General features: G+C 37.2%; 1 protein-coding gene across 12 annotated transcripts in view; it reads left to right on the top strand.

Annotated features, from left to right (window-relative positions):
- PTPN13 (protein tyrosine phosphatase, non-receptor type 13) overlaps positions 1-13,778 on the top strand; it is a 204,551-nt gene extending 190,773 nt beyond the window's left edge. For all 12 annotated transcript variants that reach the window (XM_027853380.1, XM_027853381.1, XM_027853376.1 and 9 more), the window contains 5 exons: positions 800-890; positions 3,365-3,702; positions 4,803-5,018; positions 11,327-11,389; positions 13,441-13,778. In XM_027853380.1, coding sequence (XP_027709181.1) covers positions 800-890; positions 3,365-3,702; positions 4,803-5,018; positions 11,327-11,389; positions 13,441-13,527 — 795 coding nt within the window. In that variant the 3' untranslated portion in view covers positions 13,528-13,778. The remainder of the gene's footprint in view (positions 1-799; positions 891-3,364; positions 3,703-4,802; positions 5,019-11,326; positions 11,390-13,440) is intronic.
- The last annotated feature ends 8,811 nt before the right edge of the window (positions 13,779-22,589 follow it).

The raw sequence follows: 22,589 nt of genomic DNA, 5'->3' as shown, positions 1-22,589 counted from the left end.
CTCTCTCTCTCTCTCTCTCTCTCTCTCTCTCTCTCTCTCTCTCTCTCCCTCCTCCCTGCGGTCCTTTTTTCCATCATCCATTTTTGTCAATTGGCTTTTCTACTAGTGTCTAAGTGGTACTGTTACTGGCATCAGTCATTTCACATTTTTTGGTGGAATGATTATCAGTGCCAGAAGCTACAACATTTGGACAGTGGGAGAAAAACTAGTTGACAAGGGAGATAAGCAAAAGGTGAAGCTTTTTGATGGTGAAGTGATATAGCGTATTCCTTTTTACTGTCAGCCTGCACCCTTGCTCCACAGACACAAGCTACCATGTGGGAGGATGGAGCAAGGATGACCATATGATCCCACTGAACTTTGCGATTCTGGGGCATTAGTTATTTTGAATCAAAGTTCTTTAAACAAGTGCCCTCTGCCCTCAGAAATGCATATTGAATCATCTTAAGGGAGAGTTAAACAGTTTATATGAGTTGTCTTAAAAGTCCTTATCAAATTTGGAAATAATCATCAATCCTACAATAAGCAAAGAGGCTTTTCTATCTCCATTATGTTAAAGAAAAAACACATGTAGGAACTTGGCTCAGCACTGGCTTACCTAATCAGGGTTGTGCTGTTATGCCTCTTTAACTTGATTGCCCCAAAACATTAGCTTAGAAAAGTAGGTTTATTCTTTAGCATTTTATAAATTCCTCTCTGATCAATTGCCAGTCTCTACCTGTTTATACTATTTAGCATCATGGTTGTGGCCTTTTCCCTGTCTCAGAAAATTTAACATTGTTTTCATTTATACTTCCAGAATCTTCAGGAATTAAAACCTTTGGATCAGTGTTTAATTGGACAGACGAAGGAAAATAGGAGGAAAAACAGATATAAGAATATACTTCCCTGTAAGTTCTAATTATTTAGTTCCAAATTGGGTATTATTTTAACAAGAAATTATAATGACAATTTCAAGTTTTTAAGTTTCCTGCCAGTTTTCATCCTCTTCTTCCTTCTCTCTCTCAAGTTCTCGCTCCTTCATTCCCCTCTTATAAGGAATCTGGGTTTTTTGAGCATTCAGATGTGAATCCCTAACAAGATCTGTGTGATTTTAAAGCTGATTGGATGGGTGTCAGGTAACACAATTTCTTCAGTTTCCTGAATTTTTACTAGTATAATATTTGAGGATCAGAGAATCAGTTTTTCAGTATTTTTTAAAATTGGCTTCTGAATGGGAAAATGTCCCAAGTTCCTATTTTACAACCATCAACAATTTCTTCCTCATGCCCATTTTGTATTTCAAGAATTAACCATATTTCTCTGTAAAGCATCAGATGATTTCAGTAGACTCTTTGGAGCTACCATGGTGGTTCTCACTTGCCTTAAATTTTTCCAGCAGGATTGTTTGTTTATCTAAATACCTGGAAGTAATGAATAGGAACACCTGTTTGTGTTCATCATTATGCACAAGTGCTTAGGGAGTGATGGGTCCTGGAGCCATTTGGAACCTGCTAGATTGTTAAATGTTTTGGGTGAGCACTTCTACCTCAGAAATTATCGGAGAAGAAAGTAGAAGTTTCAGGAAGGTGTGATGGCCCAGGCAATGGCTCATAAGCAGGAAAGGCAAGTCACAAGCCACGGAATAGTGGGTAGGTTTGTTAAGGTCAAATAGCATGAACCAGAATTTAGGAAGAAATAAGAACAATTAACGCAGTAGATAGAAACATTCAGAACCCTGAATTAGAATTCTCATATGATCAACATGACTGTTATCCATTAGTTTTAGAGATTGGCACACTGTCTAAATCTAAATATGTAAACGTATACAGAATTATTCTGTTGGAAAAAATTATTAAAAGTTTAAGTATACCAAACAGTACTGCAAAAGGCATATACTTTTTTTTTTAAAGTTGGTATTTGAGTTATCAGCTAAAACAATATAGTGTGAAAAAGTCTTTGAGTCTTTGAAAGTATAAATGTTAGGATGAGACTTCAAGATAACAGGATAAGAACTCTACTTAACAAATAAACTGAGCCAATTTGATGTCCCCTGTTTTATTTTTTTTCCTAAAGGTAATCCAGATGGGAAAAAGCCAAGAGCATCTTTAGTTAATTTTCTTTTGACTCATGAATCATATTATGTAGCATAACTAAGCAGAAATGTTAATTCTTGATAACTAGTAAGTTATTGATATATTTATAATACTTATTTTGTTCTCTAGCAGAAAGCTTTGTGGCTTTTTCATTTAAGGATAGTCAAGGAAATAATAACAGCAGTTATAGTTCTTCATCTCCCTAGGTACTGAGTCAACAACTATAAGTTTATTTACTCATTTTAATTAACTTTCATTGCATCGATTGACTGGTTTGTATCTCCTTCCCCATTTGGTCAGTAGTATTTTTTAGGGATTTGTTTTCTTCAGTGTACTTTTTTTCCAGTTGGCCAATTGTATTTTTTAAGGACTCTTCTACCTTTCTCATTTGACTTTTAAAATCCTTCTTGAGCTCTTCTAAGAAGGCTTTTTGTGCTTTAGACCAGTTCATATTCCCTTTTGAGGTTCCAGATGTGGGTTTGTTGACAGTGTTGTCCTCTTCAGAATTTCTGCCTTTATCTTCACTGTTCTCTTAATATGAATCTATGATATGTTTCTTTTTGCTCATGGTGTTTCCGTATTCCCTGGCCTTTAAAGAAATTAAGCTTTCCTGCTGGGGAGCAGAGGGCACTGACCCAAGCTTCTTGTGTTGGGAGCCTAGGTCTTGGTCACTGACTTTGTGTGCTGGGGCCTCCGATGTTGGCAGTTGGAGGCTGTAGGGTTCTGGCAGCTTGCCTGGTATTGGGCTGGAATCAGCAAGGCTGGAACTCTAGGGCAGCTCTAGGTTGCCTGCTTTTCGTTTCCTTTAGCTTTCTTCAGCTCCTTTCAGATGGATGTTGTAGGATGTTTATCTGCCTGGGGCCCTTTGTAGTGCTGCTTCCCTTATTTTTGCCGAGGCACTGGGAGAACAGTTTGCCATAGAATGCTGAGGCACTGGGTGGTTTTCTGAGCTGGTTTCCACTGGTTCTTCCACCCTCATTGAGGCACTCGGGGGTGTAGGTGTTGGTGTTTGCCTGCTCCACCACCTGGGTTTCAGGATCTCCTCCTGGTGTGCTAAAGTGGGGCTTTCTGCTAGCTTGCTGGAACGCCATTACCTGAACTACTGGACTACTGCTCCCTGTCTTTTTTCTGGTTTAGCTATTCCAGGGTTTTTCCTGGAGCAGTATTTTCTGGGCTTTCAGAGGTTGATAGGGGAGGGTGAGAGCGACTACGTTTTTAATAATCCTTTGATAATCATTTGAAAATAAACATGTCAAGATGATGACTGTTTTGTGGTGGGGAAATCACAGATGATGCCACAAGAGTCCCGCTTGGAGATGAAGGAGGCTATATCAACGCCAGCTTCATTAAGATGCCAGTGGGGAACCAAGAATTTGTTTACATCGCCTGTCAAGGACCTCTCCCTACGACGGTTGCAGACTTCTGGCAGATGATTTGGGAACAGAATGCTACAGTGATAGCTATGATGACCCAGGAAGTAGAAGGAGAAAAGATCAAATGTCAGCGGTACTGGCCAGATATCCTGGGCAAAACTATAATGGTAAATGACAGGCTTCGGCTTGCCCTGGTGAGAGTGCAGCAGCTAACAGGCTTTATCGTCAGAGCATTGGAGCTCCAGGATATTCATGTAAGTGAATAAATTCATTCTGTGCCTTGTGAGTTATCACTTTGTCAGAAAAACCACATGCTTTTTCTCTTTCCATGCCTGCATCCATTCACTCTTACATCAACCTCAGTAACTTTTTAGCTTCCCTGCCCAATCTATGGAACAGATGCCAACCTTTGGGGTTTTCTTTTGTTAGCTTTAAACAGATCTGTCTTCATTACAAATAAGATTGAATTTACAGTCATCTGTAAATTGTTGTAACAGGATCTTTGGGCGTGGAAGGTCCTCCACACTAGGGATCTTTAGTATCACAGCTGGAGAGAGTTGCATTTTTGTGCATCTGATTTCGTTTACTTTACTCAGTTGGTAACATCCTTATGCTGTAAAAAGTTGTCCGATCTTCTTCATATTACACTCAAGATTAGAACAAAGCTAATCTCTCCAGGAATAAACTGTTATTCCTCTTCCCTTAGTCCTTGCAGGTAGGGATCTCTCCAGAATGCACTATAAACCACCAGCTCCTCACAGACTCTAGAATTCTCTTTCTAATCTGTTTCCCCTCATAAATTCCTCATAGCTTCTCCTAAGATCATATTTAACATGCGCATGTGTTAAATCTCCCTGATCACATAGGAAGAAGTACGTTTTAGAAAGATAGCTGCAACTGTTGCCTTTAAGCTACTCTTTCCTCAACAAGATACAGTAATAGTAGCTGTAGTTTCTATTGGAGATGCCTAGGGGAACAGTTCTTACCCAGGGCATTTGCAGGGAGAGGGGGCAGTTTTAGAACCTACGGGAAATCAAGAAAGTATTCCAGGTATAGGGGACAGCCAGGGCAAAATCACACAGACGTATGAGATGGATGATTGTGTGTCTGGTACAGCAAGTAATCTGTCATTTAGATGTACTGTAATTGCATAGAAGGGAGTAATGTGAAAGATGGGAAAGGTAGAAAGAGACCAGGTTGTAAATAGTTTTAGATACCAGACAAAGGAGTTTAGAGTTTATATTAATAGAAAGTCGCTGGAGTTTATTCGGGGGGGTGGGGGAAGTGTGTATTAATTATTTGCATAAAAACAACATTTTTGCATTTATTTATTTATTCTCTCTTAAACTTTCAGACTGGAGAAGTAAGATGTGTTTCTCATCTGAATTTCACTGCCTGGCCAGACCATGATACACCTTCTCAACCAGATGACTTGCTCATGTTTATTTCATACATGAGACATGTTCACAAATCAGGGCCGATCGTCATTCACTGCAGCGCTGGCATTGGACGTTCAGGGACACTTATTTGCATAGACGTGGTTCTAGGACTAATCAATCAAGATCTTGAAGTAAGTACCTGGATGCTATTTGGATGCAGATATTGAATTAAAGTAAATAATCTGTTGCATAGCTTTAGACAGTGCCTTGGGAGTTTGGAGTGCTTTAATAGTTGGCATCACTATGCAATGTATGTATGTGTGTGTGTTGTTTATATATAATACATAACTATATATTTACATCTTTATATATGGATAGGTATGTGTGTAGAGTTTCATTCACTTTGCCTGTAGCATTTTACATAGTAAATGTGAATATCAGAAAGCCAAAAAGAGATAATAAATCCAGTTTGTAAAAATGAACATTTTACACACACTGTGTTCAGAGCACTTTACTAATATTACATTTTGGTTTTTTCATTATACATATGCGAGCAAGCATTGCATAGTGGAAATCTGGCTGGCCAAAGATATGGGTTCAGGTCCTATCTCTGATATATACTGGATATGTGACTTTGGGCACATCATCTGATCTCTCAATGCCCCCAGGAAGTTGCCAGTTTATACTGGCAGAAATCATTTTATCATTTTCAGTGCCCTACACGAGTGAAATCAAACTCATATAGAAACAGAGACCTCTAAGGATTCCTGTGACCAAAGATTAATTAGAATACTGCATGTCAACATTGGTTCCATTGTATTTTTATTTGTTTGATTAAATATTTTCCGATTACATTTTAATCTGGTTTTGACTGCACCCAGGATTGCAGGCCACAGGCCATGTATTTGACGTCTCTGCCTTACACTAATGAAATCACGGAACCGTTACAAAAGCAAAAAAGTCTGCATATATCTTTAAAGTCCTGTTCTGATACTTTAACATCACAGCATCTTAAAAACAAAAACAAAAAAGCAGTATTCTTCATGTATATTAGCAGACCCTGCTAAGAGGGAAAAGCTTTGAGTATGAGCCTGGCAGTGGATGGTGAGTCATCCAAAGACCAGGACTGAAAGGTCGTCACCAGAAGCTTGTCTGCCAGGAGGTGAATTCTTTTAACCAGAGCAGCTCCTAGTTCAAATCCCAACTCTGCCTCTCGATGCCTAAGCGTTAGTTTCTTTGTCTGTAAAATGAGAGAATTGGATTCAGTCACATAAGGTCTCATCCATCTCTAAAGCTATGACCTTACAAAGATCCAAAGATCCTACTAAGGTACCGTAACCTTTCAGATCAGAAAAACACAGTATTGTTCTTATCTAGATTAACTACGTGGACAAACCGTGACCTGCCTTCTCAACCAGACCATTTATCTGCTTTTATCTCTTCCATGAGATATATTCTTTTTTTAAATTTTTATATTCTTTTTTTCCCCTTGCTTTTTGCTAAGCAATCAGGGTTAAGTGAATTGCCTAGGATCACATAGCTAGTAAGTGTCGTGTGTTGTGTGTCTGAGACCGTATTTGAACTCGGGTCCTCCTGACTCCAAGGCCGGAGCTCTATCCACTGTGCCACCTAGCTGCCCCCATGAGATATTCTTAAATTAATGCTGAACATCACCTACTGCAGTAGTGGAATTAGATGTTCAGGGACACTTGTGTAGCTAAATCAGGAAGTCCCCATGTATTATATTGGATTCATACAGGGATTATAATTTGCCTCTGTTGAGAGAGTACACTACAATGATGTAATCATAGGTCTTTTGAAGTACGAGTTATACAAAAGGCCAGTATTGATTAATCCTGTATTTCCAAGTGGGAAATTTGAAGCACTGAGAATTCAGGTGAGAAGAGTAAGATAACATAATGAATGATATACTTCATCCAAAATCAGGCTTCTGTCATAATGCGTGATTTGGCAAGAGTTCTGGTATTTATTTTAAAACATCCTTTAATTAAAAGTGTGAAATTTTTACCAAAACTTATGAGTTGGTTATTAAATGCAAATTGAATGAGAAAAGTCATAAAAACTTAGATCTGGAAGAAATCTTGAAAATAGTTTGGTCCAGGCTCAGAGTCTTATAATCTAGCCACTGTTCAGATTTTTACAACCTAGCCAATAGCTCACAGGTGCTCAGATTCCTTAAGAGTCTGGCTAATATTGCAGATCTTTAATAAACCTTGTAAAAAGAAAAGAAAAAGAAAAAAGAAAATAGTTTGGTCCAACTCATTTTATAGATTTAAAAAAAAAAGGTTAAATGACTTGCCCAGGGACACATAGATACCACATGGTAGGGTGAGAATTTGAACTCACCTGTCACTCAGGAGACCTGGGTTCATATCCTTGCTTTCTTATTTACTACCTGTATGACCTTGGGAAAATCATGAAATCTCAAAGGGGTTCAATTTCCTCTTCTGTAAAAGGAAGGGCTAGACAAGTCTTCTAACTAAGGTTTCTTTCCATCAACATTCTTTGATTTCTACAAAAAAAAAATGTGTGTAAACTAGAAACAGTTGTGTGGCCCCCCCCCACCTTTTTTTTTTTTGAATAAGGCCCTAAGGTTCAAATAGACAAAACACTTTCAAAATAAGCAAACTCTGTGAGGAAGGAGCAGATTTATGCAGCTTCTTTTTCTTAAATCTAATGTTTCATATTCCTTAAACTGAATATGCCATGTAGCCAAGGGTGTGCTGCTGCCGGCTCTAACCGAGTTCAGCAATGCCTAGAAATCCAGCTTGAATTATTGTTTAGTTGATTGTCTAGACATAAGGAAGAGTTTGTGGTGCCGATTAAACTTGAGGGTGCATGCATACCTAAAGGTGCATTTCAGAGGGCCTGATTGTTAAACATTTACCAGCACATTCCTATGTCACCCAGTATTATTGCTTGAGCTCAGCCAGAGTGAGGTAGAAAGCCCAGGGAATGAAGTCATCAGCAGATTAAAGGCCTGGTCATTGGAGGCCAGTGATAACAATAATAATTATAACTGGCATTTACATAGCGTTTCAAGGTTTGTAAAGTGCTTTACCTCCATTATCTTATTTGACCCTCATAACACCCCTGTAATTAACACAGTTAATAGTCCTGTGCAGGAGCCAGCTCTTACTAACGCTAGGGAACTGGTTGTTAAATTTTCATTGTGAATATTTAGACCCCAGAAATCAGCAAACACTACAAATCAGGGCTTGATTTATTGATTGTTTAAATTTAAGAAAGTGATGGAGAAAATGTTAATAACGCAGATTGAACTTAAAAGTTTGTTACATTTTCAGAGACCAGCCCACTCTTAGAAACTCATTATCCACTAAACTAATTAAACTATTACATCATGACTGCAAGAACTTTATACTTAATACTTCATAGTAAATTAAGATAAAGCAGGATAACATTTTAGTTGGTTTTTTTTTTCCTGTAAAATATGAACTATGGGTTTATGTGGATTTATACACTCAGTAGAAGTCAGCAGTGGGATTGGGCAGCCATGGAAGCTAAATTGATCTTAAGATAGGCATCATTTCCAGGAATAAAGAGGTTATTCCACCCCTTTGCCCTCATCTGGAGTATCATGTTCAGTTCTGTACCTGAAGGTTAAGAGAAACATTGGAGAATGTGCCAAGGAGGTGCCATGAGTCCTTGCCATCTGGCAGTCATTTGAAGGAACTAGGCACAGTTAGCCTAGAAGAAAGTCAGGGGACACATGATATATCTATCATGTGTTCAAGTATTTGAAAGGCTGCCATGTCAAGAAGGGAATCAGGCTTTTTCTTTGGCTCACCAGAACAGAACCCAAGAACCTTGGTAAAAATTACAAAGGGACAAATTTAGGATTGATGTCAAGAACTTTCTAACATTAAGAATTCTTCACAAGTGGAATGAGCTGTCTCAGTAGGTGCTAGCTTCCCCGTCCTTGGAGGTCTTCAAGGAGAAGTGGATGACCACTTGTTAGATATGTATCATGGGGGCTCCCATCAGGTGTGATAGGTTAGACTTGTTGGCCACAGAAGTGCCTTCCAACTCTCAAATTCTATGTATCCATAACCTCTGGAGAAGGGATTATGATTCGATTTTCATTGTTTCTTCCTGTGGTACTGGTACTGGTGGTGTCCTTCGTTCTCGAAGAGGACCCCAAAGTGACATCACTATGCTACAGTCAAGTTATACTGTGTCCAACTGTGGCTGATCAAACCAATACGACCTCAGAATGTTCTACCACAGGTTGGGCACACATAGTCCATGTGAACATTTGGGATGGATTCTACATTTTGAGCTACTTCAATTCTGCTGTGCTCATAGAGCACAGCACCTTCTCTGATGGGGGCACGCCATGCTGAGCGGTCCTGTGCCAGTGTCTCCCAATGCACACAATCAATTCCAGAGTTCCTAAGAGAGACCTTTAGAATATCCTTGTATTGCTTCTTCTGACCACCACCTGAGTGCTTGTCCTGTGTGAGTTCTTTGGAACAAGGCTGTGTGCTTGCTCCCATGCTTTCTAGCATGACGTTTTCAGCCATGTTGTCAAATGCCTTCAATGAGGATGAACACGGGGTAAATTCTTCAGCTTGAAAAGGCTACATGCCAAGACCAAAGTGGAGGGAGTGTTTGTGCATGATTTTTTGTTTGCAGATAATCATGCACTCAGTGCAGCCTCTGAAGCTGAGATGCAACAAAGTATGGATCGATCCTCTTCTGCTTGTGCTAATTTTGGCCTAATAGTTGACACCAAGAAAACACAAGTGCTCCTTCAGCCGCCACACCATATGTGGAACCATCAGTTACAGCAAATGGAGAAGTTTTGAATGTTATGGATAAGTTCACTTACCTTGGTAGGGTACTTTCCAGGGATGTCCACATTGATAATGAGGTTGATACATGCATTACCAGAGCTAGCTCAGTGTTTGGGAGGCTCTGAAGGAAAGTGTGGGAGAGCAGAGATATTAAACTGTCTACCAAATTGAAGATCTGCAGGGATGTTGTGCTGACCTCATTGTTGTATGCCTGTGAAACCTGGACAGTATGTCAGCGCCATGCCAGGAAACCAAATCGCTTCCATTTGAATTGTCTTAGGAAGATTCTGATGATCACCTGGCAAGATAGGGTCTCAGACATTGAGGTCCTTTCTTGAACTAAACCGTCAAGCATTCAAACTCTACTTCAGAGACCGCAACTCGGATGGGCTAGCCATGTTCGAATGCAAAACATCCACTTGCCAGAAAGACTACTGGCACTAAGTCAAGTTTTGAGGAAAAAAGAATTCTAGTTAAATCAGAACCTTTAAGACAAAAAGGAAGAAAGGAAGGGGAAAAAAACCTCTTTCCCTAGTTTCTGAAAACTTTTTACTACTTGGGTGACTTTGAACAAGTGACTTAACTGTCCTCGGCCTCTGTTTCCTCATCCATAAAACAAAAGAGTTGGACTAAGTAATCTTTGAGGTCCCTTCTGCCTCTTGATCTGTGATCCTATGAAGACTCTGTGGGACAGATATGACTTAAATGCCAATCATTTACACAGTGCTTTACAGTTTACAATATACTATCCTCACAACAACCCCATAAAGACAGGCTGTACCCGCTTTATTATCCCGATGTTATGGATGAGGGAATCAAACCTCAGAGAAGGTAAATGACTGTCTGGTAAATGACAGAACTGGGATTTGAACCAAAAGTTTTAAGCTCCAATTCTACTCTGAAGACTGCCTGCTGAGAATACCAGAGAAAGGGGGACAGGAGGAAGATGAGAAGAATTATAACAAATAAATTTGCATTTTGATGTAACTTTGAAAATATGAAATAGGGATAAAGACTAGACCTGTGTTTACATTGACATAGGGACCTCTCTCCCCACCAAGGAGGAAACTCTTGCTGTCAATGCAGGAAGTACTTTTCTCTGCCACTTAAATAGTATTAGAGAGTTGCCTCATTGCAGTGAGGTTCAGTGACTTGCCAAGAGTTGACCTAGGTCATCCTGATTTTGAGACTAGTGCCCTATCCACCATGGCATACTGCTCCCTCAAAATATTAAATAACTGTCACTTGTTATTATTACTATATGATACAGAATAGCAGTAGCCACAGTGGGGTCCTTCTTTGGGCAACATGGTGGTCATAGGATTTAGAGTTGGAAGGAGAACCTTAGAGATCAGCTAGCCCTACCACCTTATTTTATGGATGAAGAAATGGAGGCCCAGAGAGGTAGTGATTTGCCTATGCTCACATAAGCAGTCAGCAGCTAGGAAATATTTCAACTGTGACTTGGAAACAAGTCTTTGCAGTTGAAATTCAAGTATTGAGCAGTATAGATGCTGCCTCTTAGAGCATAATGTTGAATTGATCAAATGGCAGAGGGATGTATGACCTATATCAGAGCTAATAAGAACGTTTTGGGGGGAGTTCTTTGTGGTCCTTTGTATTTACCAAAATATGCATGTGGTGTTTGTTCACTTTGGCAGTTTGATATCTCTGACTTGGTGCGCACAATGAGACTGCAGAGGCATGGGATGATTCAGACTGAGGTATGTCTATGGTGCTATTTAACAGTGGGAAATTATCTTTAAGGTGAGGATGTTAAAAGCTTATGTTAGCCACATTTTTCTCTTTTTGGAAGGGATTTCTTACTTAGAAAACATAGCTATAGAACACTTAGAAAGTGTAATCATTTTGCTTCCCCCTCCTAAACTCTCAGAACGTTTTGGGAAATTCGATTTGCAGCCTGAAATCCCCAGCTGGACATTGCCTGTGTAGATATCATATTACTTTAAAAAGTAAGGTAAAATTTGTTCCTTCTAAACCGAAAAAAAAAAAATGCCTTTCATATTTATTGCCACTCCACATTTTCTTAAATCTACCCAGTCTCCTGAACATTCAGCTGACTTTCACAAAGACATTTTCATAGCAGAGAAACCACACTGGCCAGTGCTGCCTAGACCTCAAACCCAGGTATGCAGCCTGTTAATGCTATGACATTGTAATGTGATCACCAGTTTTCCAACCATATTCTTAAACCTAATCTTGGTTACAGTGTCATTTACAAACAAAAGGCAACTTAAGCAATAGGAGAGTATTACATCAATGTATATTTTCACATCCGTTGTCACTTTGCCAAGAAGAAGAAGAAAAATTCCAGTTGGAAGTCTGAAGGACTAAGTTAAATGGAGTATTTTAAGTTATGTTTTAGTACTTCAAGGATCAGTGTTACAGAGTATAGCCCTCTTCACATTTAGAAATGTTCTTCAGTGGGAAAAAAAAAGTTCATTACTTGGTGGCCAACCTTCCAGTGACATTCTTCCTCAAATTTAGGTATGCTAATAAGATATAAGGAGGAAAAAATACTTTTTCTTTGGTCAGGATATGTAACTTAATCAGTATGGAGACTTTCTGATGCGAAAACTACTTTAACCAATGTACATCTGCAACTTAATGTTTTTTTTAATTTATTTTATTTTTAATTTGTGGACTAAAACAAGTATTTCAATAACATAGTGTAATAAAGATTGCACATGAAACTACAAATCTATTATGTACAACTTGCAATTCCTTTTAAATATATAATAGTTATCGTATAAATTTATTTTTTTCTTTTTCTTCTCCACCTCCCCCCATGACTACCATTAGACACGAATGTCTATATGTAAAATCATTCTAAATATACACCTGGCAAAACAAACCCAGGAACAAAATTGTGTGTGTGTGTGTGTGTGTGTATAATATACAAAATTATAAAAAAAACTATACAAATAAAATCAGATTTAAATAATTGGAGAAATATTAAGTGTTCATGAGTAGACAGGGCTAATATAATAAAAGTGATGATTTTACCTAAATTAATTTATATATTCAATGCCATCCCAATTAAATTGCCAAAAAATTACTTTACTGAATTAGAAAAAATAATAATTCATTTACAACTTAATATTAAAAGAGTTTGCTTGGGGGCACTAAGAGGTTTGGATGCCCATAATCATATGACTGAAACATGTCAGAGGCCAATCTTTATTGAATCTAAGTCTTTCTAATTTTATTTATTTTCTGTTTAATTTTATTTTATTTATTTATTCCTATTTAATTCTGCTTATTGTATTTATAATCCATTCTACTATACTACCTCTGTGAAGAAATTGACTGACAAGGAAATAGAACTTTTTTAAATGGTTGGATGTTTAAACTGCTCGTATTCACAATATTTAAAGAAATTTATTGCTTGATTTTTATCTTAAATTTGAGATTTAAAAATCTGTACATGCTTTCAGGATTTATATCACTGGTTAGTTGCCTATACCTATAGAAACACGAATTTCAAATAGAGATGGGAATATAAAATTAAGAGATAACAGAAGTAGAACCAAACAAAAGCAAGTCTGTGTGAATTTCAGCCTAACCAACTAATGTAGGCGTCCCCTTGGGGCCATTTGTGGAAGATTAATCCAACCTAGAAAATCTCTTCCTTAATTTACTTGCCAAAATGGAATTCAGTGTTGAATTTTTGAAAGTACAAACTCCCAAAATTGTACAATTGTTTAGCTAGTACAAAATGTTACCATTTTTACATACATTTTTCTTTTCCCAGGATCAATATATTTTCTGCTATCAGGTTGTCCTTTGTGTACTGAGACGTCTTCAAATTGAAGAAGAGCAGAAAAATAACCACATTTGAAGTGATTCTTCGAAGTTCTCTGTGTGCATAATCTCTGTTGTTAACCATCGCGGGGAGCTCTTTCCAGGCATCTCTTCTGGCCATTTATTGGCGTTGGGAAAGGGCAAGACAAGTCAATACCTTTATAAAGACCCTCTTCACTCTGAAATAAGAGGATGTCCTGTATAACAGTAGATATCTAATAAAGCTGTATTGTATAGCTGCTTTTAACCTATGATAATTATGGAAATAAAATGTTGTATTAAAAAACACTAACCTATTACTGCAGTTATTAAACTGCCTCTTTTGCTTAAAGACATAAGGAAAATTAAGGCAGTATTTTATCAAGGTGAGCATTGTTACTGGGATGTTTTCTTAGTCTATTTTTAAAACAATATTGTTTATAGCAAAGTTCTTTTTCATTATTTTAATAAAGTAGGTCTATTTTATAAGGGATACTTGAAACCGGTATTTAAGTTTAAGAGAGAACTATTGACATAGAATAAGTAGCAAATGTTTATTGTTACGATTTCTAATGTTTACTTTATAAAATGTCCTGTATATATTTATATACATTACATGAAAAATGAAATTTTCTGATGTCTCTTTGTAACTGGTTAGGCATCATCACTTTGTAAATAAAGATGCATCTTTAAAAAGTGATGACTCAATAAGCTAAAGATGTGCCTGCATATTAATGGGATGTTTCAGTATACCATTGTTTCTATGAAATGGCAAAGGAGCTAAACCTTTGACTCAATGTGTGATTTTATGGTATTGTTGTCAAAAGTAGCTGTGCCCCTGAGGTCACAGGGATATCAGGTGTTTGAGTCTCTAGCCATTCCCATGTGTCGAAGGAGATGTCCATAGCCTCAATCATCCGGATTTCTAGAGAAAAAAAAACTAGAGACCACTAACTGGATCTGGTGTGATGCTGTGTGTCAGTCTCATTCTGAAAGAAAAACAAGAGATGTCAGGGAAAATGTGAAACTGTGTAAGGAAACTTGAAATAGATGAGATGGAAGAGTAAAAAGTAGATTGAACCCAGAGTCAGCCATGCCCTGACTCAAATCCTGACACCAACATTTACTGGCTATCCTGGATTTCTTTGAGCTTTATTTTGGTATGATAATGGGAATAATAGTTTGTAGTAGTTAGTGTAATAATGGGAATAATACCATGGGTACTACCTCCTTTTAGGGTTACTGTTGTGAAAAGAAGAACTTTTTAACCTTAAAGCTCTAACTGTGCAAATGTAATTTTAAAAAAAAATTAATTCCACTGACAGTCTCCTCTGATGCCTCATCATGGTGTGGGAAGTTGGGTTATCACAGGTTGTGCTGGCAGAGCATAGCCTCTGGCAAGTTCAGTTAAGCTGGAATGGTTTTGATGCTCAACTTTACAGAGTGTCCTAAAAGTCTTAGTCTTAAAATTGCACTAAGACTTTTGGAACACCCTCTATATCTGTTGTACAAGAACCAGCCTACCTGAGTTCAGAGAAGTTTATCACAAAATTGGCTGCACTAATTTCTCAACCATAGAAACTTTCCACCTCTTGTCTCAGATTCCCGCTCCTTTTCACCAGCCTATAAAGAAGAACAAGAAGCTGTCTTGGCCATTTTTGCTTTTTCCATTATTTCTGAGTCTCATCTAGTCCATTCCTTTTATCTACTCAATAACCGATACCAAATGGTTTTGACGACTGCTACTTTATGATAAAGTTTGAGGTCTGAAAGTTCTATTCCCCCTGCATTCCTTTCTTTTTTCATTAATTCTCCTGATTAAAAAAATTAAATTAATTCCCTTGATATCCTAGGTCTTTTGTTCCTCCAGGTAAATTTTGTTGTTATTTTATTGACTTTTGTAAAGTATCCCCTTGGTAGTTTAATTATCAGAGAGCATTAAAACCATAAATCAACCTTGGTAATATTGTCATTTTTTATTATATTGGCATAAACCAATATAAAATGACATACCAAGCACTGAATATTCCTCTAGTTGTTCTTTATTTCTTTCAAGAGCACTTTGTAATTGAATCTATAAGAATATGTAGTGTGCTTTAGTAGAGTGATTCCAAAATCTTTTATTCATTTTGTGGCCAGGTGAATGGGATTTCCCTCCCTACTATTGACTCTTGGATTTTGTTGTTATTATTATATAGAAATGCTGTTGATTTTTGAGGGTTTATTTTATAGCCTGCTGCTTTAAAAGATCGCTTTTTGTTCATTTGTTTACTTTGTTTTTGAGCCCAATTGAATACTGTGCCTTGTCAAAAGCTTTTACTGTATCAATTTAGACCGTTATGGTTTGGGGTATTTTTGTTTTTACTGATTAATTATGTTGATTATTCTCCTAATGTTGAACCATCCTTTCATCTCTAGTATAAATCCAACTTGGTCATAATGATGTCCTAAATCAGCGGTGATAAGCTCAAATAGAAAGGGATCACCAGGGGCCAAAAATGATTTAGAAAACTAAAACCACAAATTAACATCATGTCTGTTGTATTGTATTTTTATTTATTTTGTTAAAGATTATGTTTTAATCTGGTTTGGGCCAAGAGGCCTACCTCGGTCTTAGATAAATGACTGTAATCTATCTGATAGGACTTTGTTTAAAACTTGTGAATTGATGTTCATTAGTGATATTGTTCTATAATTCTTTGTGTTATCATTTCCTTTGTTAAGTAATTAGGACTAGATTTTTCTCCTAAAAGGAGGTTGGAAGAATACTTTATTTCCTGATCTTTGAGAATAAGTTGATAGCATTAGTCTTAATTGTTCTTTAAAAGATTGATACAGTTCATCTGTAAATCCATCAGGACCAAGAGTTTTTCCTCTCCTTTGATAGTTCCTTTAGAATTACTTTGGTTTCTTTTTTTAAATTTTATTATTTGAGATGTCTATTTGGTATTCTTTTAGTTTGAGAATCTTATATTTTTTAAGGTATTCTTCTGTTTCTTTTGCATACTCCAATTGTGTTGGCATGTAATTGTGCTTTGTAGGTTCCGATCATTCTTTTTGTTTCTTCTGGTTTGTTTGTGATTGTACCTTGTTCATTTGCTGTTTTGTTTTGTTTTGTTTTGTCTTTTTTATTTTCTGCCCTCTTCTTTTTAATCTAGTTGATTCAAGGTGTATCGATTTTGCAAGTATTTTCAATGAACCAGATTTTAGTTTTATCAGTTCTATACTCTTTTGTTTGCAATTTATTTCTCGTATTATTTTCAGTATCATCCTTTATGCCAATTGGGGGCTTATTTGTTGAGGTTTTTTTTTTTAACTTTTTTAAAAAATGCACGTTCAATTTATTAATCCTCTTCTATTTTGTCAATATATTTCATTAGGAATATAACTTTTTTCCACGTGGAATGCTTTAACTCCATCCCAGAAATTTTAGTATACTGTTTTATCATTATCATTGTCTTTCACATAATTATAATTGTTTCTCTGACTTGTTCTTTTACCCACTCTTACTTAGGATTTTACTATTAAGTCTCCATTTAGTTCTGTCTTTTGTTTGTGCTTGTGAATGGATTACTAGTTTTATTGCAGTGTAGTCTGCAAAGGATATGTTTACTATTTCTTCCTTTAGCCATTTATTTGCAATACCTCTGTCCTAATAAGTGATTAGTTTTTGTAGAAAACTATATATTCTTTAGCAGTCCCATTTAGAAGACAGTATAACACTCTTAACTCTAATCTCCCTAGCAGTTAGTTCAATTTTACATTTTCCTTTCTGTTTATCTCAATTAGGTTTGTCTAATTCATAGAGGGTCATTAAAGTATTCTACTATTATTGCAATTCAATTAATTTTTCTATTATAATGAATTTAAATGCTCTGGCATTTGTAATGTATAAGTTTAACATTTACATTGGTTTTTAATTTGTTCCTTTTAGCATAATTTCCTTTTTTAAAATCCATGTTCATATGGGGAAGAGGGTTTTTTTACCATGTCTGATAGTGTGATCACAACTCTTTTTTTTTTATTCACCTGATGCATAGTAAATTTTGTTTTCCCTTGTTTCTTTTATGTATATGGCTTTGCTTTTTAGATGTATTTCTTGTGAACAATAGATTGTGGAGTTTTATTTTCTTATCTAATATGTCACTCTTTTTTCATTTAATGGGATTATTTAATCCATTAACATTTAAATTATAAAGGTTCAGTTTACATTTTCCTTCATTTGACTCTGTAGTTTCTAATTTAAGGTAGCTATAGTCTAACAGACTCTCTTCCTCCCACCCTCAATCTTACTCCTTCCCATTTGTTAGCACTTTTCCTGGTTTTGGAATTTTAGTTGCCTTATTCTTTTTTCCTTTGATTTAATTATCTAATTCTCTCCCATTTTTTTACCTCTGAGTTGAGTAATTCAAAATTCTTCCTCCTCTCCTCCCCTCCAACTTCTTTTGTTTGTTAAATTTTTTTTATCATTTTCTCCACTTTATTTTTCTAAAAAGGATTTCTTTACCTTGTTCTAAGATTAACAGATAAATCTTAGCTAACTTAGATAAAAAGATTATCATTAATTTTTTAATTAAATTAAATTTTTAAAATTAAATTATTTAATTAAATTTTTCCTATTGCAAATATTTATTGTGGAGAGGCAGAACCAAAGTAACCAAATAGCTGGAAGAATAACCACAAAATGCCTCCAAGTGGTTTAAGAAAATATACCAGCCTGAATCCTGATGGGGAAATCCAGGAAAAATCACAGTGAGTCATTTTTGCAGCCCATGTCAACAGAGGGGAGAGGCTGACTCTTGAATCTCGTTCTCATCTGGACGGGTCAAAAAAAAAAAAAGGAACAGTACACAAACAATTGGGTACAGGAATACATTTCTGCCAACAGGAAGAAAGGGAAAAAGGGAGAGGGGGAATTAAAGGGAGCATAGATTAAGAGGGCAGGTTGGTGGTACAGTGAATAGCGTGCTGGGCCCAGAGCCGGAAAGACCTGAGTTCAAATCTGGTGTCAGATACTAGCTGTATGATCCTGGGCAAGTCATTTTAATCTTGTTTGCCTCAGTTTCCTCATTTGTAAAATGAGCTGGAGAAGGAAATGGCAAACTACTCCAGTATCTTTACCAAGAAAACTCCAAAAGGGGTCATGAAGAATTAGTCTCAATGGAAAATGACTAAACAACAGCAACAAGATTAAGGGGAGGGTGATGAGTGCAAAATGAGACTTTTTTTATTGACATCATGCTGATCAGAGTTCCTTAGTCCTTCACAGTTATTTGACTTTACAGTATTGTTGGGGGAGGGGCTGACACTTGAACCACACTGATCATAATTGATTAAAAGAAGGAAGAATACACATAAAAACACACAATTGGCTACAAAAATTCATTTCACTCGAGCAGGAAGTAGAAGAGAAGGGGGAAATTAGAGGGAGGGCAAATTAAGGGAGGGATTAAGGAAAACAGTGTCTAAGAATATACAAAAATATTTATAGCTCTTTCAGTGTCAAGGAATTGGAATCTGAAGGATGCCAATCAATTTGGGAATGGCTGAATAAGTCATGGTATATAAATGTGATAAAATACTATTGTGCTGAAGGAAATAAAGAATATGGTTTTCCCTTCATTGTTTACTTTGGACTTGATTAAGGTACACTGCCCATTTCCTTCTATCCACTTCCCTTTCTCCTTTTATGTACCCCCCCCCCCAATTCTTCAATTTAGTCCCACAAAATACATTGATTCATCTGTAGAAGTATTAGAGGAGTTAGTCCAGGGTTGGGGAATCTATGGCCTCGAGGCCACATGTGGCCTTGGATGTGGCCTTTTGACTGAGTCTGAGTTTTACAGAACAAATCTTTTTATTGAGGGGATTTGTTCTGCAAAGTTTGGATTCAGTCAAAGGTCCATGGTGTTTCAAACTTGTTCCTTCACCATCATTTATCCTATTTGTTTAAATTCTTTTATTTCTATTCCCAGTGTGTACTTTTTGGATATTTGGGATGTTTGTGAATCCAATAATTTGCTGATATGGGGGATGGATGAGCCTTGTAGGAATACAAATGCCTCTCTTTTATTGAAGATACATCTTTTTTTTTCCCTATTTGATTAGGCTGAGGTTTGCAGGTAATATAATTTGGGGTTGCATCTTTAGCACCTTTGCTTTTTGAAACATATTATTCCATTCCCTTCTTTAGTTTCTGGTAGGTACAGAAAAGTCCTATGTTGCTCAAATTTCCTCTCCTTTATGTGTGAAGGTATCTCCTAATTACCTGTAGATTTCTTTGGAGGTGTTAAATATGTGTCTTGTTTTTTAACTGGGGTTAAGTGACTTGCCTAGGGTTGCACAGCTAGTGTCAAGTGTCTGAGGCTTTGAACTCCAGTCCTCCTGACTTCAGGCCCCATGCTCTATCCACTGTGCCACCTAGCAGCCACATTAAATGTGTCTTACGATTCGATTCAAAGTAAAGTTCTTCCCTCGAAATATGTGGATTCTTTCAATTGGTGCTTTGTTTTCTGTATTAGAGGGTTCAGGACAGTTTAATTTTATTAATTCTTAAATTCTAGTATTTGGGTTTTTTGAATTGTCATGTTTTTCTGGAAAGCCCCCATGATCTTTAAGTTGTCTCTATGCATCTTGTCTTTGAGATCAATAATTTATTTTCCCTGTATATAGATACTGTATTCTTTTAATATTCTTCTTTTTAATATTTCTCTTTCAAATTGTCCTTCACTTCATTTTTTCTCTTTTGGAAAGACTTGTCGTTATGGACTAATTTTTCTTTGTTGTTAATTATTTTGATTGTACAAGCCATGAATTCAACCAATTGTTCCCATCTAAATTCTTTTAAAGTTCTTATTTCTCTTAAACATTCTGGTATATTCTTTAGTGGTTCTGTGCTATCTTGAGATCTGTGCTTTACTGGGGGTTGGTTTAATTTCCTTCATCTTCCAGACTTAGAGAGACATTTGCAATGGGTGATACTCATCTTCCTTTTGATCTCAGTAGCTTCCCTGTTGATTTATATGCTCATACTTTAGGTGTTTAAAATGAGTTTTCTTCCTTCTGAAATGTTTACTGATGGTGGATTTACCTCTCTGGGCTCAAACAGTCCCAATTGAGAATTCAGAATACCAGCCTACAAATAGCAGTAGATACTGGTTCATCCAGCCAAGAGAATAACAGAACAGAGAGAACTACAAACAAAGGACAAACAACAAGAAGGGAGAATCAACTTTCACCCACACTTGTCTGAGCAAACACAATGAACAGGAAGGAATACACCCATGAGCCTAAACTTAGAATTTTTTGTACTGTCTGATTAGATCTCTCTAAAAGAGATATCCCACACTGGTTGGTTTTTGGATAAGAGAGTAGAAAAGGGGGGAAATATTGGTCCTAATACAATAAAAGAGAGAAATATTCATTTCTTACAACTGTGTACCCTTAGAGAAGAGATCCTGAGATTAGATTTTCTTATAGCTGGGGCACTCTGGAATTTCCCCAAGTGTATGGAAGCAGCATATGTCAGCGTGCCTACTCTCATATTCCTGAACCCCATCCTGCTACGTGGAAGAGTGAGATCTCTGTAACCTGGTCATCATGATCCCCAAAATTATCCTTGTCAGAGAAGGGAGAGTTCCTGCATAACATGCTGCTTGGGGAAAGAAGAGTTATCACCATGTGGTCCCACAGCTAGAGGAGGAGTCAAGACCACCGGAGATTTTGAGATACAAGGAATATGCATCTTGCCAAACCCTTCTATTACAGTGAGTGATCTGGACAATGCAAGTCTGAAGAAATTGTCTCCCTAGGGGAATATATGGCCTCCTGTGAGTCTTTTAGGGTGAAATAACTATACTACCCAATATCCATCCAGTGCCTTAAGCACTTACATGAGAGGATCCATATTTGGGAAAACCTAGAGAAAAGGTCTAATTAAGCAATATTGAAGATTTCTTGTAGAAAATTCAGGGTTGGGGGTATGATGAGCCTGTAGAACTCAGCTCCCAACATTAGATCTAATCTCTTTGAGTTCAGAGGTTTGGAGAAGGGCGTTTAAGATTTTGAGATGTCAGGCCCCCTTGGATCGTTCAATCATTACTAGCTGCATTATAGGAGATGCTCCATACAACTACTACAGCATTTCATGGAGAAGTTGATAAGAAGAGGAATACCACCCCTTGCCTGGATTGCCAGAGGCTGTGGACCTTGAGAGAAACAGTACAGAACCAAAGCTGATTCAGCCGTTTCACAAATTGTCTCATATTTTGTTATTTTGAGTATCAGTTTCCCAGGAGATTATAATGGTTTAGAGTTACTGCTACATATTTAAGATTTTGTTGTGAACACATGTGAGTCTTGTGTTTTTAGCATTCCTGTTATGTGGAGGAATTAATAGCTGTCTTATACCTGGTCTGCATTGTATGTTAAGTAACCTCCTACCCCCTTTTGAGGAGATCCTAGGCACCATGGTTTGGCTTCACATCCCATCCAGCCATCTATCCAGGCCATCTCAACAACTGCCTGCCACTACTAACTTAGTACTCTACATCGCGATTAGCACCATTTACACCAGACTTGGGATTTCCATATACAGGTCTTCCAGAATCCACACCACCATTCTCTGGAGATGTTAAGCCACTCAGTCTTTGGCACTCATTTTCTATGGCCCAACCCAGTGGACTGGTGAATTAGCGTGTGCACGAAGCCTATTATGTCCGCTTGCCCCAGTTTTTAGTTTCTCCCTAGGTGCTAGAGGGCTCTGAGCAGTATATCCCTGGCTAATCCATTCCCAGTATCCACAGACTTCCCTGTCTGTCTCCCTATGCCAATTGGGACGGACAAAGGACTGTGATTTTCAGGATTTCGTCACAGGATGTCTGCTGCATTTTTCTTGTATCTGTTGAGAGAACTTTATCTGTTAGAGAGGAGTTCACTGCATTGCTTCCTATCACTGCCATCTTGACTCCACCTCTCCTCTATACCATTTCATTTGGACTTCTCATCAACTTTCATGGATTACATTATCATCTCTGTGTTGATGATTCTCAAATTTCTAGCCCTAGCCTCTCAGAAAACCTCCAGTCTTGCATCACCAGCTGCCTGTTGGACATCTTAAAT

This window comes from Vombatus ursinus, unplaced genomic scaffold, assembly GCF_900497805.2.
Source record: "Vombatus ursinus unplaced genomic scaffold, bare-nosed wombat genome assembly UNPS02009975.1, whole genome shotgun sequence".
NCBI classification, from domain to species: domain Eukaryota; kingdom Metazoa; phylum Chordata; class Mammalia; order Diprotodontia; family Vombatidae; genus Vombatus; species Vombatus ursinus.
The sequence above is the reverse complement of the archived record's forward strand: the minus strand, read 5'-3'. Positions and strand labels throughout refer to the sequence as shown.